The 18,983-nt window shown below is 39.8% G+C and overlaps 1 protein-coding gene across 30 annotated transcripts in view; it reads right to left on the reverse strand.

The window, feature by feature from the left end:
* LOC139580464 (microtubule-actin cross-linking factor 1-like) overlaps positions 1-18,983 on the reverse strand; it is a 199,459-nt gene that overhangs the window by 126,661 nt on the left and 53,815 nt on the right. For 28 of the 30 annotated variants that reach the window (XM_071409167.1, XM_071409164.1, XM_071409156.1 and 25 more), the window contains 2 exons: positions 14,245-14,306; positions 772-861 (listed from right to left, as the gene is read on the reverse strand). In XM_071409167.1, the coding sequence (XP_071265268.1) occupies positions 772-861; positions 14,245-14,306 (152 nt within the window). Of the gene's footprint in view, positions 1-771; positions 862-14,244; positions 14,307-15,877; positions 16,007-18,983 lie in introns of those variants that run through there. The other 2 variants (XM_071409180.1, XM_071409177.1) reach the window with 1 other exon arrangement.

An 18,983-nucleotide genomic window follows, 5' to 3' on the forward strand; every position in this document is an offset into this window, starting at 1 on the left:
GGGTTGAAATGACGTGGAAACAACATTGATTCAACTAGTTTTTGACCAGTGGGATTGCAGTTGGTTTCTCCCTAGCCTTGAAGCATATATGGTCTTGGGGCATTTTCACATATCTGTTCGACACGAACTGTAGGATATACTGTATATGTGGACTTTAGGTGTATGTAAAAACCAAATCAATTCCTGTCCTTGCCCAAGAGGTTCAGGATCCAGGACCCGATTTCTAAACAATAAAGTTATATAATCTGTCTGGTAAAGGGAAAACATTCATAAAAATGTTTTGCGTGAAGAAAATTGTACTTTTTTGGAATTCTCATAAATGCACCGTGATACTGCTCCAGGGTACAGATTCATATATGAAAACACCCTTTACGTTAATCAGAATCACACAATGGAATGAATTGTGTTATCTTGGGGTTTAGTAGCAAGGCAAACCATAGCCTATAATGTACATCTATGTTCTAACTTTTCTTTCAAGAACGCAGATACATTTCCCAAAATAAAACTGTCTAGCACAATGAAAAATGGCACCCTATTCCCTATAAATCAAATCAAATCACATTTTGTTGGTCACATACACATATTTAGTTTTTGCAGGTGTAGCGAAATGCTTGTTTAGATTATTATTTATTTTTTATGTCTGTCGGCGCCATCTTGCATTTTTGCATGGGCTCTGTCAAAAGTAGTTCCCTTTGGAATAGGGTTCCATTTCACATGCCCTCTGACTCATCATGTACACAGGCTACATTACCATGACAACACAGTACTCACCAATGACTGGCCAGTCAGGACCTCCAGCAATGAGATCAGGTTATGTCCATCTCGTAGGTCTTCATACAGGTCATTAACATGCTTCCGGACCTAAAGGCCAGAGGAAAGGAAAGTTAATATAATAATATGATATATGCCATTTGGCAGACGCTTTTAACCAAAGGGACTCACAGTCACGCGGGCATATATTTTAAGTACGGGTGGTCCCGGGAATCGAACCCACTATCCTAGCGTTTCAAGCGCCATCAAATCAAATCACATATTATTTGTCACAAGTGCCAAATACAACAGGTGTAGACTTTACAGTGAAATGCTTATTTACGAGCCCTTTCCCAACAATGCAGAGTTAAAAAATAAGAAACATTTGCACAAAATTGTAACACAATTAAATATCAATAACGAGGCTATATACAAGGAGTACCAGTACCGAGTCAATGTGCAGGGGTACGAGGTGTTGAGGTCATTGAGGTAATACAATATGTACATGTGGGTTGGGGTAAAAGTGACTAGGCAATCAGGATAGATAATAAACAGAGTAGCAGCAGGGTATGTGAGTGAAAAGTATTTGACGTAATGTATTTGACCCAGGTCTGATTTGAATCTCAAAGCATTTACAGTATATTGCCTGACTGAAACTACAATTCAGCTACCTTAAACAACCTTATTTCCTGATTCTACTTTTAAAGACTGGGATTTATCACCATATAATTAGTATATTTTACATACTTAACAAATACAGGCTGAGTGAGTAGTCACCCATACAATTGTAACAATATTTTAAGATAATACACAACGCAGAGGACTAAAGGTCAATAGGAAATTAACAATCAATGGAAATAGTTTTTCAGTTCAACACCTGTTTAGAATCTGTGTAGGAATTTCAGTCCTGGACTCATAGCTACATGTGTCAAGTTTTCATTGGTCCAAATTGTCTATACATTGAGCATGAAACAGGATACTTGTTATTTGGCCCAATTTTACTGCAATGAATTCTAATTGGTCAACCACAGGCTAGGGTTGGGGGTTATAAATTACATCCTGTCACTTTGTTCTGGGGAGAGAATCACTGAGGACAGGAAGAATTAACATCTATTTCTCAGCATCACATCAATGATTTGTCCTCTTTGAATAAACATATTTTTCTCCCCCTGATTTGCTTAGGAGTCTGTGTTATTGAAGAGTAACATCAACTGCTAACACAATGGCAAAGTAATCTTTGACAGACAAAGTACAGACGTTCAACCTTTGAATGTGCTCTGGATTAAAGTTAGGGTAAAACCATTATACTACTATCCTTCCTGCATACAGAGCAGCTGCCCGTCCCTCTTCCCATTCAATCTGAGCCTCTGATATACTTCCACTCTGTCAAAATCAAAGAAAAGCCACACCTCTCCATGTGCTTATTTTAACACGTGCTGACCTTTTGAGATATCCATAACCTGTTTCAGAAAACCTGACTAACATGGGCTTGTCTGTCTTTCTTCACAAAAGGCTTGTAATGGCAATGGTAGCACCGTGCTGAGTTGGTTATATAGTTACACGAAAAGGAGACCGGACAAAGACAAGAAGCCAAAAAGCTCCACTGAGGCACAGTTGTATTGTTTGTATATCATTGTATTTAACTTTGGAACACAATGTTGTTATTTTAAACGACAGCATGTTCCAATTCCTGCCAATATCCAGCAACTTCACACAGCCACTGAAGAGGAGTGGAACAACAATTTTTTTTAAATTTTTTGGAATTATTATTATTTATTTATTTGTACTTTTATTTAACTAGGCAAGTCAGTTAATAACAAATTCTTATTTACAATGACAGCCTACCCCGGCCAAACCCTAACCCGGACGACGCTGGGCCAATTGTGCGCCGCCAATCACAGCCGGTTGTGATACAGCCTGGAATCTAACCAGGATCTGTAGTGACGCCTCTAGCACTAAGATGTAGTGCCTTAGACCACTGCGCCACAGGTCACAATCAACAGCCTGATCAACTCTATGCGAAGAAGATGTGTCGCGCTGCATGAAGCAAATGGTGGTCACACCAGATTCTGACTTGTTTTGAGATCAACACCCCTACCTTTTTTTAAGCTAACTGTGACCAAAATATGCGTATCTGTATTCCCAGCAGTGGAAGCTTCTAAGGGGAATTTGATAAAAATAAAAATAGTGAAACATTAAAAAGTTATCCTTTTTAGATAAAACTATACTAAATATAATCACGTCACCAAATAATTGATTAAAACGCACTGTTTTGCAATGAAGGTCTACATTAGCCTCAACAGCACTCTGTCGGGTAGCACCATGGTGTAGTCGGAGGACAGTTAGTTTCTGTCCTCCTCTGGGTACATTGACTTCAATACAAAACCTAGGAGGTTCACAGTTCTCACCTCCTTCCATAGACTTACACAGTAATTATGACAACTTCTGGAGGACATCCTCCAGCCTATCAGAGCTCTTGCAGCATGAACTGATGTTGTACACCCAATCAAAAGATCAGAAAGCACTGAAAGCATAAGCTACAGCTATCTAGCACTGCAATGCATAAAGTGTGGTGAGCAGTTGACTAAGAGAGAGAAAGACAATAGTTAAACAGTGTTGAACAAATTAATGTATTACGAAATTAAGGAGAAGAGAGAGAGAGAGCGGGAGAGAGAGAGAGAGAGAGAGCTAGAGAGAGAGAGAGAGAGAGGGAGGAGAAAATTACAGCTACAGCTGAAGTTCAGGTAAGGAAACCATTGGATGTATTTTTATTTACTATCACTTAGCTAGTGAATGCAGCTAGCTAGTTTAGCCTACTCAAACACCAGGCTCAAACAGAGAGGGATGCTATGTTAGCTAGCTGGCAATGGCTATCCAACACTGGAACTCTTCCAAGTCAAGGTAAGCTTTTGGTTTTATTCATTTATTGCCACTGGGGCCCACCGGTGTAACTGCTAAACTGCTTTCTGACTGTACACTGTACTGTATGATTTAGCGGGTTCACAAACGCATTAGTTCTAGTAGCTATGTTGACTATGATGTTAGGTAATATGGTGACAATGATGTAGGCTGGCTGTTTGTAGCAGTTAGTGGTTATGATATGAAGGTTTGGCTTGGAAAGGTTTTTTCACCTGGTCACAGACCGCTGATGTGTTCTGCCATGAAGTCCACAAGCGAAGGGAAAAGGTGAGAGGAGGAGAGCATGTCGATAGTTGCGATAAGGAATGAAATATACAACGAGCAAAGTGATCATGCTGTTTTTATCTGGCTGCTGTGAAAGTGAACTGTGTTTGCGTGTTATCAGGGGTGTATTCATTCCGCCAATCCTGTGGAAAAACGTTTCTTAAACAGAAACAAAAGGAACGAAACGGGGATAAACATACCTGAATCTGTCCAATAGAAATTCACATTTGTAACTGTTGGACTAATGATTACACCGCATATTAGCTAGATCCAGGCAAGAGTGTGCAAGGCGGTATTGAATGTGCCACTGTCTGTCACCTTGATTACTCAAAATTCTCGACCGCCACTGATTCCCAGTCATGTGAAATGCATAGATTAGGGCCTAATGCATTTATTTAAATTGACTGATGTCCTTATATGAACGGTAACTCAGTAAAATCTTTTAAATTGTTGCATGTTGTGTTTATTTGTTTGTTCAGTGTAGGCCTTTCCCCGACCCCAAAAAATATTGTCCGACCGAGAGTAGTCCTGTTCTTTCGACCAATCGATTGTTCTAAATGTTTAACCTTATTTTCCACGTATAGACAGACACACGCTATGTGTTTGAATAAAATCAACTACATATGTACTGAGCTTGTCTGATGCTTTAAGCACACTGTTTGATTAAATAATTAAGGCACACAAATGACTCAAAAAGGAGCCCAATGGTCACACTGTGTTAAAAAAAATGACAGCGAGTGCCAGTGTGACTGACGTACGTTGTCTCGCTCTCCGCCCTAATGCAGGGAAAAGGCACCACAGCACAGCAAGTATTTATTGCGTCGTCCGTGCTGAAGCTGTAACATCATTACAGCCGTTTAGTTTCTTACTTGTTTCTGACTGAAAAGTTCTGTTACCAAAACATTCCCTATTCCCTGAACCCTTGCTCTCTTTACGTGAAACATGTAAGCATCGCATGCATGTGACCAATAGAGCCTGACCTATAGCTTATCGTAATCACATCAATAAATTGGTATTAACTTCTTGCGACTACAGGGGGTGCTGTTCCGAATTAGCATTTTGTCGTCTCCAAATTAAACTGCCTAGTACTCAATTCTTGCTCGTACAATATGCATATTATTAATTATATTGGATAGAAAACACCTTCTAGTTTCATACAAAAGGTTTTCCCAGAACACTTTCTCCGGCCGCCCAGAACACTTTCTACAGCGAAATCCATGACAGACAGTGAAAGGTCTGAGAGCGAAGCTCTGGTTTCAGATCAGTTTTTAAGGTCTCTGTCTATCCTATGGAACGACACGAACTGCACCCGCCTTCCCCTGGATGTCAGTAACCAATGAGAAGTGGAATGGGCCTTCTAGGTAGCTCTCAGAGGTTATAAAAGACCAAGGAGTGAGAGTAGCCCCCCTTTCGACGCTCGCCCTTACGCAGGATGGGACCTCCGGACGCCATTTTCACAGGCTCGGTTATCAACTTGAAATGTATCCGTCTGTAATTTAATTCGATATAGGACTTAGAAACATCATAAGGTAGTTAATTTAAACCGTTTTATAGCAATTTATATCCGTTTAGTGCGATTTTGAGGAATTTCTTTGTTGTGCACTCTGAAACTTTGGACACGTTTTGGTGTCCCGTTCGATCGTTAGTGGATATTTCGAAGGACAGAGGACATCTATCGACCAAAAGACGTTTATAACATAGAAAGGATACATTGCCCAAGAATATGATGGAAGAACAGCTCAAAGTAAGCAATATTTAATATGATAAATTGTTGTTCTGTCGAAATATTTTAAACGCATATTTCGCCATTTTGTTTGGTATAGCTTTGGTATAGCTTCACTTGGCGAACCCTGTATTGAAAAGTAAGGATAATTTTAAAAATGTAAATCAGCGGTTGCATTAAGAACTAATTTGTCTTTCGATTCCTGTCAACCCTGTATTTTTTAGTCAAGTATATGATTAGCTTTTAATTAAACTAGATCACTCTGATAGATGACGTCAGACATATTGAGGCTTGATTTCCTAGTATTTTCATTGTGTAACCACGGTTTTGTATGGCTAAATATGCACCTTTTCGAACAAACTGTATATGTATGTTGTAAAATGATGTTACAGGAGTGTCATCGGAAGAATTCTGAGAAGGTTAGTGAAAAAATTAATATCTTTTGGCGGTGGTTACGTTATAGCGCTCTTTGGCTGGAATCGATGCTCTGGTAACGTTTGCACATGTAGTATGCTAACTTATCGATTTATTGTGTTTTCGCTGAAAAACGCTTAGAAAATCTGAAATATGGTCTGAAATCACAAGAACTGGGTCTTTCCATTGCTATGCTTTGTCTATTTTTATGAAATGTTTTATGATGAGTAAATTGGTCATACACGTTGCTCTATCTAGTAATTCTAGTCGATTTGTGATGGTCGGTGCAATTGTAAACTGTGATTTCTACCTGAAATATGCACTTTTTTCTAACAAAAACTATCCTATACCATGAATATGTTATCAGACTGTCATCTGATGGTTTTTTTTATAGGTTATTGGCTATCAATATCTTAGTTGAGCCGAATTGGTGATAGCACCTGAAGGAGTAAGAAACTGATGGAGTTAGAATAGTGGTGTATTTTGCTAACGTGTTTAGCTAATAGATTTACATATTTTGTCTTCCCTGTAAAACATTTTAAAAATCTGAAATGGTGGCTTTATTCACAAGATCTGTATCTTTCATCTGGTGTCTTGGACTTGTGATTTAATGATATTTAGATGCTACTATCTACTTCTGAAGCTATGCTAGCTATGCTAATCAGTGTGTGGGGGGTGGGGGGTGCTCCCGGATCCGGGATTGATACTCGTGAAAGGTTAACAAACTCTGAACATGGCAACACGTGACAGCAAAATGGATGTGGAGGACCTTAAAAAGTAACTTGAAACGTACAAATGTTTACTGGTTGCTCAGGAGGGAAAGGGAAAGTCAGATCTGTGGAAGACATTTGACTTAGTTGTAGAAAATACTGGAGATTAAGAAAAAGGTGGTTTATCGGAGCAACCATTGCGTGAGTATTATGGTGTGCCAAACAGTTGCTGTTAGATTACAATATTATAATTTTTTCTGACCATTTGGAACAGTGTCATCAACACTAAATAAATAAGTGTACCAGAGAGTCTGTTCTAATTGAAAAAAATAATAACATATAAAGCCTTTATTACAGCACAGCGACGGTTAAAAACAGCCAAATCTGTGAATTTGCTTTACCTGACATGTTGCCGTTGCATGAGGCTTGTTGCTCATGGAATCAGCAGGCTATTAATTAAACAAACACTCAAACAGACAACAGAAGCAGGATCTGTCTTATTTCTGTAGATATATATGGATGATTTATAAAGCCAGGCACATTAACTGTTAGGTTATTGATTATAGGACCTAATTAAGTTGGGCTTTCCTCTCTACTCAATTATCTTAAGACTATTAGGCTAAGGCAAGGGCTGTTTCCTCGTCTCTGCTGCTGCTGCCTCCGCCGCATTGTTCTCAATCCCAATATGCTGCTTAACTTTGCTATTATGCACATGGCAACACATGGAAAGGCACCAATTATACGGTGCACTTTGTTAGCTTAGGGGGTTTAAAACACTTTTGCCTTCGACCAAATCAAGCAGGCTAAATCAATTGAATATGTGACGAAAACAGGATTATAACTTGCTCCCTAAGCACATTACACAATAAACAGGCATGGATTATCATGCATAATAACAAATTGCCTTGAAATATTTAATGCTTGCTCATATAGGAAAGTGGGAAATGTATCATTTGTGAAGACAGACAGTGCATGCAGACACTTGTTGCTCTGCCTCTATGACTAGGTGTTCCCTAATTCCACAGTAAATGAACCAGAGTAATTTAGATTCCTGCTGAGTAAACAAAAACGACTCGGTACATGTACACTGCACCATGAGATGGGTGGAAGACATGTAGGCAGGACAGACTCTGGCAAGCTAGCAACAACCATCTCCCATTGGCACCTCCACTCTAGATCTGTCATCAGTAGTGGCAATAAGTGGCTGAGGATAAACAGCGGCCTTTAATGGATTATTCCCTGCATCAGGTAATTACACAGTATATTTCATCTTCATGGAAACTGACAGGGCTAAAACATGAAACAGCCTGTCGTTCTATTATCATTACCATCATACCATCACTCCTGTATCTGTATGTTGTAGAAACAGTAACCATTTCAACACAGAATGGCTGAAAGGTGATGACAGAGAAGTGGATGTACAATACGGTAATTAGGCAGTGAGGCATGTGAGAAATCATCTACCTACGGGACCGGATTCATACACAACAAGAGTCCTACTGCCATGGGAAAAGCAAAACAGATTCATCTACATGCCTAGACTGAACCTAGCTAACACTGTACATGTGATGAATTGGATTAAAGGAACAATCCATTTAAAAACTATATGTTGGTATTGTACTTTCAAGAAGCAAAGTGTCACTTGCCACATCATCATGATGATGTAAAACGCGTCATCATGATGATGTGGCAAGTAACACTTTTCTTCATGAAAATCCAATGTCTTGAAAACTTGACTGCTGAAATGCAAAACATTTTCGAACAATATTAACAGTGGACTAATGAAACAAAATACCAACATACTGTATAGTTTTTGAGTGGATTTGTCCTTTAAGACTGGTGCAGGCCACAATATTAAAACAAAGGCCTAACTTTCTCTCTCATATTACATTAAACCTCTTATTAGATCATTGATATGGCAGGGCAAATAAAGACTCCCCAATCAAATAAAAGGAAAGATGAATCAAATGAATGGTACACTCTTCCAAAAGGGTTCTTCGGCTGTCCCCATAGGACAGTGGTTCCCAAACTTTTTATAGTCCCGTACCACATCAAACATTCAACCTCCAGCTGCGTACCCCCTCTAGCACCAGGGTCAGTGCACTCTCAAATGTTGTTTTTTGCCATCATTGCAAGCGTTAGGAAGCGACCTAGGTTAATCGTAGGTCATATACAATACATTTATTAAACATAAGAATGAGTGTGAGTTTTTGTCAGAACCCGGCTCGTGGGAAGTGACAAAGAGGTCTTATAGAACCAGGGCACAAATAATAATATAATAATAATCAATAATTTTGCTCTTTATTTATTTAGCCATCTTACATATAAAACCTTATTTGTTCATCAAAAATTGTGAATAACTCACCTCAGGTTAATGAGAAGGGTGTGCTTGAAAGAATGCACATAACTCTGCAGTGTTGGGTTGTATTTGTCACATCCTGACCATAGAAAGCTTTAATTTTCTATGGTAGAGTAGGTCAGGGCGTGACTGAGGGGTTGTTCTAGTTTATATTATCTATGTGGGGTTCCATGTTTGATTTTCTATGTTCGTGATTTGTATGATTCCCAATTAGAGGCAGCTGGTTATCGTTGTCTCTAATTGGGGATCATACTTAAGTAGCATTTTTTCCACCTGTGGGTTATGGGATATTGTTTATGTTTAGTTGCTTGTTAGCACTGCATTGTCGTCACGGTTCGTTTATTCTTTATTTGTTTTGTCTTAGCTTAAGTTTCACTTTATTCATGAAAATTATGTGGAACTCAACATACGCTGCGCCTTGGTTCGAACATCATTATTACGAACATCGTGACAGTATTGGAGAGTCTCAGTCTTAAATAACTTTCCACACAGTCTGTGCCTGTATTTAGTTTTCAGGGGGGCCGAGAATCCACTCTCACATAGGTACGTGGTTGCAAAGGGCATCAGTGTCTTAACAGTGCGATTTGCCATGGCAAGAAACTCTGAGCGCAGCACTATCCAGAAATCTGGCAGTGGATTCTGATTAAATAATATTTTCACAGAACCGCTTGTTGCAATTTCGATGAGGCTCTCTTGTTCAGATATCAGTAAGTGTACTGGAGGCAGGTCATGAAAGGGATAACAAATTCATTTGTTTGTGTCATCCATTTCTGGAAAGTACCTGCGTAATTGCGCACCCAACTCACTCAGGTGCTTCGCTATATTACATTTGACATTGTCCGTAAACTTGAGTTAATTTGCACACAAAAAATCATACAATGATGGAAAGACCTGTGTGTTGTCCTTGTTAATGCAGACAGAGAACAGCACCAACTTCTCAATTTTGTCCCACACGTTGAATATAGTTGCGGAGAGTCCCTGTAATCCTAGATTCAGATCATTCAGGCGAGAAAAAACATCATCCAGATAGGCCAGTCGTGTGAGAAACTCGTCATCATGCAAGCGGTCAGACACATGAAAATTATGGTCAGTAAAGAAAACTTTAACTTCTCTGATCTACGGATCCCGGATACGGGTTTGAATTCGACAACATACGGTGATCGCCACAAATAGTCATATTAAACATTCCTGAAAATACAAGTGTCTCACATGCTTCAAAAGCCCAGAATCTTGCTAATCCAACTGCGTTGTCAGATTTAAAAAAGGATTTACTGCGAAATAATACGATGCGATTATCTGAGCACAGAGCCCCATACCAAAATACTTTTTCAACCAGCACAGGCGTAACAAAATCACAGATTGCAATGAAATAAATCGTTTACCTTTGAAGATCTTGCTCTGTTTGCAATCCCAAGGCTCATTGTTACACAATGAATGGTCTTTTGTTCGGTTAAATCCATTTTTATAGACTAACACGAAACATTTTGTGAACGCTTATCTCGTTGAATTTCGTGTCATTTAATTTGACGAAACATTCGACGTAAATACACAGACTAAAGCTGACTTTATCCAGTCATGTTTGGTTTCCTTGCAATCAACTGTTTGTTTGTAACACAACCAAACTTGATGGGTCATTTCGCGGGACGTATTGACCCAAAGAAACCGATTGGAAGACAACAAGTAACGACCTCATTGTGCACCAATTATATGACCGCTGTTTCGTTGATTGACTGTATTTTAACCCAATGACCACAGATCGTCTTGAAATCTAGCTGGGTAGATAGCCAATGAGCAGAGGTAAACGGCAATATGTAATGTTTGTGTTTTGGAAGACCAACCCATGTAGTAAACTCCGGCGTAAAGACCGTCATTCGCCATTGAAGATTCATACTGGAAGGAGCCAAACTCGTTACTGTCACGTTCCTGACCTGTTTTATGTTATTTTTTGTATGTGTTTAGTTGGTCAGGGCGTGAGTTGGGGTGGGCATTATATGTTTTGTGTTTCTTGTTTAGGTCACTTGTAATTAGCCTTATATGGTTCTCAATCAGAGACAGGTGTTTGACGTTTTCCTCTGATTGAGAACCATATATAGGTTGGCTGTTTCACACTGTTTGTTTGTGGGTGATTGTCGCTGTGTCTGTGTTTATTGCACCACACGGTACTGTCTCGTCTCGTTCGTTCATTCATTCATTCATTTTCGTTCGTTCTTTCCTGTTCGTGCGTTCATTGTTTGTCATGTTCACAAGTTCAGGTCTGTTTAACGTCGTTTGTTGTTTTGTAGTTTATGCAAGTATTAGTTTTTTTCGTGTTCGTCTTCGTCAGTAAATAAATCAATATGTATTCACAACCCGCTGCATTTTGGTCGAATCCTTGCTCCTCCTCTTCGGATGAAGAGGAGGAGAAGAGCCGTTACAGTTACGCACAGCACTATTCCGGTAACACGCATCTTCAGCTGTTTATATATCGAACATCATGGCGAATAAGTCAGGGAAAGCTAAATCTAAGACTAGATATACGAATGTAGACAAAATTATAGAGGAAATTGATCGTGAAAGTGAAACATATGCTTTTGGAAGACGACTCAGTTAGCGACCATGACTCAAATGGAAGCATATTTTTTGAATGGAGAGGACATTGTTTTGGACTGGTTCTTCTCATGCTAATGCCGTTGTTTGAAATTAATAATATAAAATATTATTTGTGATTGTTTTTACATTTGATTTGCAATATATAAAAATTTAATGAAATGTGTAAAGTACACACTGGATATACTTCCTCCAGCGGCATGCTTCCTCAGTCTACATATTATGGATTAGAGGGAGCATGGTCGAGAAGCGTGTGTCTGCCGCCAACGTGTCCATCCCCCTCTGAAGCTGGTTCATCCAGCTGGACCCCTGCTGTCTCTGGCTCCACACCTCCTGGGCCATCTAGAGGTAAACTGTTCATATTTACTCTTGAGGGCTATATAAATTGATTTGATTTGATAGAGGACTGAGGGTCTTCCAAATATTGAAAGTTTGTCAATAGTTACCCATGTTATTTTGTAAATGTATATATTTTTTTTTTTCAATATTTTTTTCCCTTCATTTTTTTCCCTCCATTTTTTGGTGGGGTGTGTTAGAATACCATTTTGGTATTTTGTATATAGTTATTTGTTTCAAAATGTATACCTTCACCAATTTGGCCACTTGGGTACATTTGGGCTACTTGTGTGGGACACCTGGGTGACTTCATGATAAATGTCATGTAGCACACTCATTTTGGAAGTTATCATTCTGAAACTTTGCACAAGTACTGTTGCCCTCTTATGTTTTTCACTGAAATTGTCACCATATTCATATCTGAATGTTTGTTTTATCTTGTTCATTTTAAAGATGATGATACAACAATTAAAAAGAAAATACGTATGGTTTTTTCATTTTATTATCTAATCCAGATCTATTGTGTTATATTCTCCTACATTCAATTCACATTTACACAAACATCAGAGTGTTTTCTTTCAAATGGTACCAAGAATATGCATATCCTTGCTCCTGGGCCTGAGCTAGAGGCAGTTAGATTTGGGTATGTCTTCAGGCAGAAATTGAAAGAAGGAGGGGGGTAGTTATAAGAGTTAAGCTTGTCTCTCAATTTAAAACAAAAAAAGTCAATACTTTGCCCCTTGATACCCAGCACACAAGGCCCCAGTAGGTTGTAAAAGCGGTACATGGTCGCTGCCCACATCATTGCATAATGCAGAAAATACACGAGAGTTCAGGGGCCTTGCATTAACAAAGTTAACCATTTTCACTGTAGTGTCCAAAACTTATTTCAAGCTGTCAGGCATTCCCTTGGCAGTAAGAGCCTCTAGGTGGATGCTGCAGTGTACCCAAATGGCGTTGGGAGCAACTGCTTGCACGTGCGTTACCACTCCACTATGTCTCCCTGTCATGGCTTTTGCGCCATCAGTACAGATACCAACACATCTTCACCACCAAAGTCTATTTGATGTCACAAAGCTGTCCAGTACTTTAAAAATATCCTCTCATGTTGTCCTGCTTTCCAATGGTTTGCAGAAGAGGATGTCTTCCTTAATTGACCCCCCATAAACGTAACGGACATATACCAGGAGCTGTGCCAGGCCCGCCATGTCTGTTGACTCATCCAGCTGTAACGCATATAATTCACTGGCTTGAATGCGAAGCAGTAATTGTTTAAAAACATCTCCTGCCATGTCATTGATGCATCGTGAAACAGTGTTGTTTGATGAAGTCATTGTCTGTATTGTTTTTTTGGCCTTTTCCCCTAGCATTGTCCCAGCCATATCGGCGGCAGCAGGAAGAACTAATTAATCCACAATAGCATGGGGCTTGCTTGTCCTAGCCACTCGGTAGCTCACCATATAAGACACTTATAGACCCTTCTTATTAATGGTATCTGTTGCTTTAATACATGTCTTACTACTCTGAAGTCGTCTTTATTCTCGCTCAAAAAACTCCTGTGGCTTATTTTTCAAATGATCATGTTTTGTTTCTAAATGTCTGTGCAAGAGTGAAGGTTTCCAGCGAGAGAGTAATGGTTAATGTGGTTGGATGTTAATTATTTGACTAGGCTACCTGTATTTGACATTGTGTTGTTATTTTGCTGAACACTAGATGTTTTAATTTTATTTTTGGCAGTGAAACGAGGCTACTCAGGCGAGAAAATAACCTCACCCAAATGTATAGCCCCGTTTGAAAATGTGTAATTGTGAATTACATTTTTATTTGGTGTACCCCCCACGGCATTGCGCGTACCCCCACCCAGTTTGGGAATACCTGCATATAGGAGAATCCTTTTTGCTTCTGGTAAAACACTTTTTGGTTCCAGGTAGTTCAACCCTTTTGGGATCCATGTAGAACCCTACCCAAAATGGTTCTACTTGGAACCATGTAGAACCCTTTCCACAGAGGATTCTACATGGAACCCAAAATGTTTCTACTACCTGGAACCAAAAAGTGTTTTTCCTGGAACCAAAAAGGGTTCTCCTATGGGGACAGCTGAAGAACCCTTTTAGGTTCTAGATAGCACCTATTTTTCTAAGAGTGTATTTCTAAAAGAGGCTCTGTGGACATTAAATTCTTACCTTCAGGAGATGTTGGTTTATCCATTTTGTAAAAGTCTTTTTCTGCACTCTGTCTCTTTCATCTGAGGAAAAGACACACAAAAAAGACATTTAGGAAGGTACATTACATACGTACATACAGTACATCCCATGAGGCTGCTGAGGGGAGAAAGGCTCATAATAATGTCTGGAACGGAGCTAGCCACGTGTTTGATGTATACGATACCATTCCAGTCATTACCACAAGCCTGTCCTCCCCAATTACGGTGCCACCAACTTCCTGTGGTAAGCATGGCGTAACTTTAAGGCACACACAGCACACACACTCCATATCACACACACACACACACACACACACACACACACACACACACACACACACACACACACACACACACACACACACACACACACACACACACACACACACACACACACACACACACACACACACAGGGAATGGTAATTTGCATGACAAGCATAATTGTGACATGGTATGTGTGATTTACTATATAACTCTACAGTTCTTGAATGAGCCCTTCATGAATGAGCCCTTCATTCCTCTTGTCAATGTATATGCTCTTATTAATATCCAACCACTGGATACATTTTATTCGGATCCCCATTAGCTGTTGAAGAAGCAGCAGCTACTCTTTCTGGGGTCCACACAAAACATAGAACATGAAGAAAAAAACATGATTCGATAAAAGACGACAATCCCAATGCTCTTACTTACAAGTGGGTTTATTCCCAGTAGTCTCCAGAGAGATTGATCTTTTTGGAAGCGTAATTGAAAATAAGTAACTTCTATGCATGAGGCCTAGCTTCCATTACTTATGATTCAGTATTGTACACTGTCAACCACATTATTTTGTGTTTCTTGTATCCATGACATCCAGGCTGGCCGCTTCCACGTGCAGCCTCTAACAGACATCAGTCTCTCTGGGATAGAAAATGGAAAGATGAAGGCTCAATTGTAGGCTGTCAAGGCAAAAACTATCACCAGCTATGCTACACAGACATAAACATTTGCTCTGAGAATCTAACAACATAGACAAAATCCCTATCTTATATTTCTGTATCATTAGCCTAACAAAATCCATTACTGTACTGCAACACTGCACATGGACGGTAGGCTACTGGTCCTGAGACACACAGCTTGGGGAGAGACCCTCCATACTTACTATTACCTGTCTCACACAGAAAGACTGAAGGCTGCAGTGTGGGATTCAGGATTCAGGCCAGATGTCTGTCTGTCCTTTTTTATCTCTATGCCTAAAGGTCCATCTGCTACAAGCCCTCATAGGCATAATTTGATACCAATCACGAGCCCAGTAAATCACATTAAAAACATGACATTAAAAACATGACATTATAAACTTCACATTTAACAAAGCCTCTCTCAGCTTTAAAAACAACAACAACAACCACACACAATCTGCATCTTCTTGGACTTTGGAACCAACATGCAATAGAGAAACTAGTCCATTTACAACAGCATTATAACACAACAGGATTTAGCTTTGGGAGGTTTTAAGATCCCCCTGAGAAACTAGGGCAAGCTTCAACGCTCAGTTAGCAATTGAAATTCCCAATCTTCTGAACCCGGAAGAGGATTGGAGGGAAGCAAAGCAGGAAGACACATGATACTGACCCATGCAGCACATCAACGTCACCAGGTGAGCGCAGAGCTCCCCCTCACTCCCCAGCAGGTGCCATATCTCCTTAGCCATTGTTAGCTCCCGGGGACTCTGGAGAGAGTGTATCATGGTCCTGGCAGAGGGATGTGTGTGAGCTACCAGTGTTACTGAAGGAGCAGCAACAGACTCCTCCTGTCTGCCTCGAGGGCAGCCTGCAGTTACTCCACTTTTCGTCAAGCATCCAGAACGAGTTCTGTCAGGTTTTCCAGCGCAACTCAGTGGTTTTCTTATATGGTTCATGTTTACTTAAGGCCACAGCACAAATTCTTTTGGGGAACTAACTAATAAGGAACTTTCACTGGGGAAGGGCCACATTCTGAAATTGAATTTTTGTCTCCCCCAGTTTTATCATTGGAATGTGATACAAAACGAGGCAACGGTGAGCTTTAGGACAATACGGATGTCTAATGTCTCCGAGCGGTCGGGTAGACTGTTTGGAGTTTTTATCCGACTGGATATTTAACACAAATATATACAAAAAGTTATGTCCCCCCCCACTTCTATGTCCCCCCCACAAAGTTGCACCCTTAATAATAATGCTCCTTAAGAAAAGGAGCAAAGGTATTTGTCTGCTTAGAAACCATTTTTTCCGGATGACACTTTAACCTGAAATGGGAAGGGGCATCATTTTGAAGAATACTATTGCAGTAGAACATAGGAATAGATATAACAATTAAAGATTCAATATGCAAAAATTGCTCCATAATTTCCTGGTTCCTAATAGTTTGCCTAATTTCCGTTTATCTGACAAAAAAAGCAATCAGTGTGTAGATAATCACTGTACCATCTAAACCACTGTGAAATATATTTTCCATAACCAAACATATTGTATTTTCAACTGTTGGAAGCTGGTGTACAAAATCTAAAGTAAAATACGCAATACAAAACTTACGAATGGGAAGCATAGAAATAAGGCACATAGAACTTATCTACCACTTCTTAGACTTTCTTTCAATGAGAATGACAAATCTATAACTCAAATTTCTATATAAATTTGGTCAGGTCGCACAAAAAGTTACATATTGCAGCTTTAAATGTCTTATGGGTATTTATCTGATGGATTTACTATGCAATTAGGGCTCCCGAGTGGCGCAGCGGTCTAAGGCACTGCTTCTCAGTGCAAGAGGCATCACTGCAGTCCCTGGTTTGAAACCAGGCTGCATCACACCTGGCCATGATTGGGAGTCCCACAGGGCTGCGCACAATTAGCACGGGTTTGGCCGGAGTAGGCCGTCATTGTAAATAAGAATTTGTTCTTAACTGACTTGCCTAGTTAAATAAAGGTTCAATTAAAAATAAATAAAAATTCAAGTTTATGTTGTGTCTTTATGCAGAGAGCAGTTAACTAATAATGTAATGTAATCAACAGCACTTATTGTGCAATAAGATTAAATAATGTCCAACAACCAACAGACTACAAACATGTTCAAATGAAACATGTTTTCACTCTAGTACAGCTGCCCAGACTATTTCTGTCAGCAGAATGACAAAATCTGGACAAAAACTCCTTTCATAAAAACAATCAAACTGCCAAAAACAGCATGTCAAAATGTATTGTTGTCAACACAATATCTCTGTGCTGAAGAGAACAGCATGGGTTATTAACTATTTTCCATCTCACTCTGAGGTCGGTCAATTAACTAGACAATCACAATCATTTTTGTCAGATCCTTGACAAATCAACATTTCTCTGCAATCAGTGGCATATCCCAGAGGAGTGGACCCTTGCTGGGACAGTTATAAAAAGATGAGACAGTATGTTCTATGTCAAAAGTGACACATTTGTGAGGCTGATGTCCTTGGATTTCCAAGGCAAGAATATTTGAATGAAGGGGAAAGGGAGGGGAAAGGAGGATACCTAGTCAGTTGTACAACTGAATGCCTTCAACTGAAATGTGTCTTCCGCATTTAACCCAACCCCTCTGAATCAGAGAAGTCTGAATAGAAATGATTAGTCTGCATTTCCACACATATAGCACATCCTACAGTGCACCGCCCACAACAATGTAAGTTACTGTTTCATCAAACACATTTAGCACACTCACTTGCGCTTGTTGGGAAAAAACCACAACACCAACTGAAATCAAAACAACCACACCCTTTACTTAGGGCTGCATGAAATATGATGCCAAAATTACCATACAAAACACAGGCAATGGCATGAGGTCAACAAACATCAGTTCAGAGGCAAATACTGATGGGTGATTATTCATATAGGCCTTTCCTTAATACAGAGGTGTCTCAATGGTGCTGCCACTGTCAGTGGGTCTCAGAGGACATTTCCATGTGGTTCATCTATAAATATTATGTGTGTAAAGCTGCAGAGGATTCACTACTGGGCTGGGAGTCTGGTACTGGGAATTGCTCCACATTTTAGCGGACAGAACACAGAACATATGGGAGAATTAAGGCTGTCCCCGACTCAAACAAATCTTGGTAAACCGAGAGTCGCCCTGTGCTTTCGACCAATTCGTCTAAATGTTTACATTTATTTTTACATATATAGACAGACACAGCCTATGTGTTTGAATAAAATCTACTACATACAGAACCAGTCAAAGGTTTGGACAGACCTACTCATTCAAGGGTTCATCCATTGGTGGTAAAACTAATGAGCCTTACTTGAGCCCTTCTCCACGACATTGAAGTTGATCCAGCCGGTCAACTGCAAGTTCCAACACAAGCACACACTGCAGGACCGGCAGACCAAAATACTCATTAGCACACGTGGTCTGGATCCCCCTACAAAACAAGGGTGTGTCGAATCCAGGCCCTCTCTTGGTTTTTCATGCTTAACTGTTGATGGTTGGAAGTGCTACAGCCCATCCAGCGCCATGGGAATGTGTTAAATGAATTACCTTACAGCTCTTGCCCTCTGACTTGACTGGGTTGATGTTTGTAGTATCACAAGTCTACATTAATCTGTTACACTTTCTCTGTCCACTTGGAAGGTTACTCTTTGGAGCCTAAAGCCAAAGGAGAGGAGTAGCTTTAAACCGGTTAAGCATTGGAACATCATGTGAGGTGACAAAATGCCAGAGGGGAATTTGAAGAATAACA

Source organism: Salvelinus alpinus, chromosome 7 (genome assembly GCF_045679555.1).
Source record: "Salvelinus alpinus chromosome 7, SLU_Salpinus.1, whole genome shotgun sequence".
Classification (NCBI taxonomy): Eukaryota; Metazoa; Chordata; class Actinopteri; order Salmoniformes; family Salmonidae; genus Salvelinus; species Salvelinus alpinus.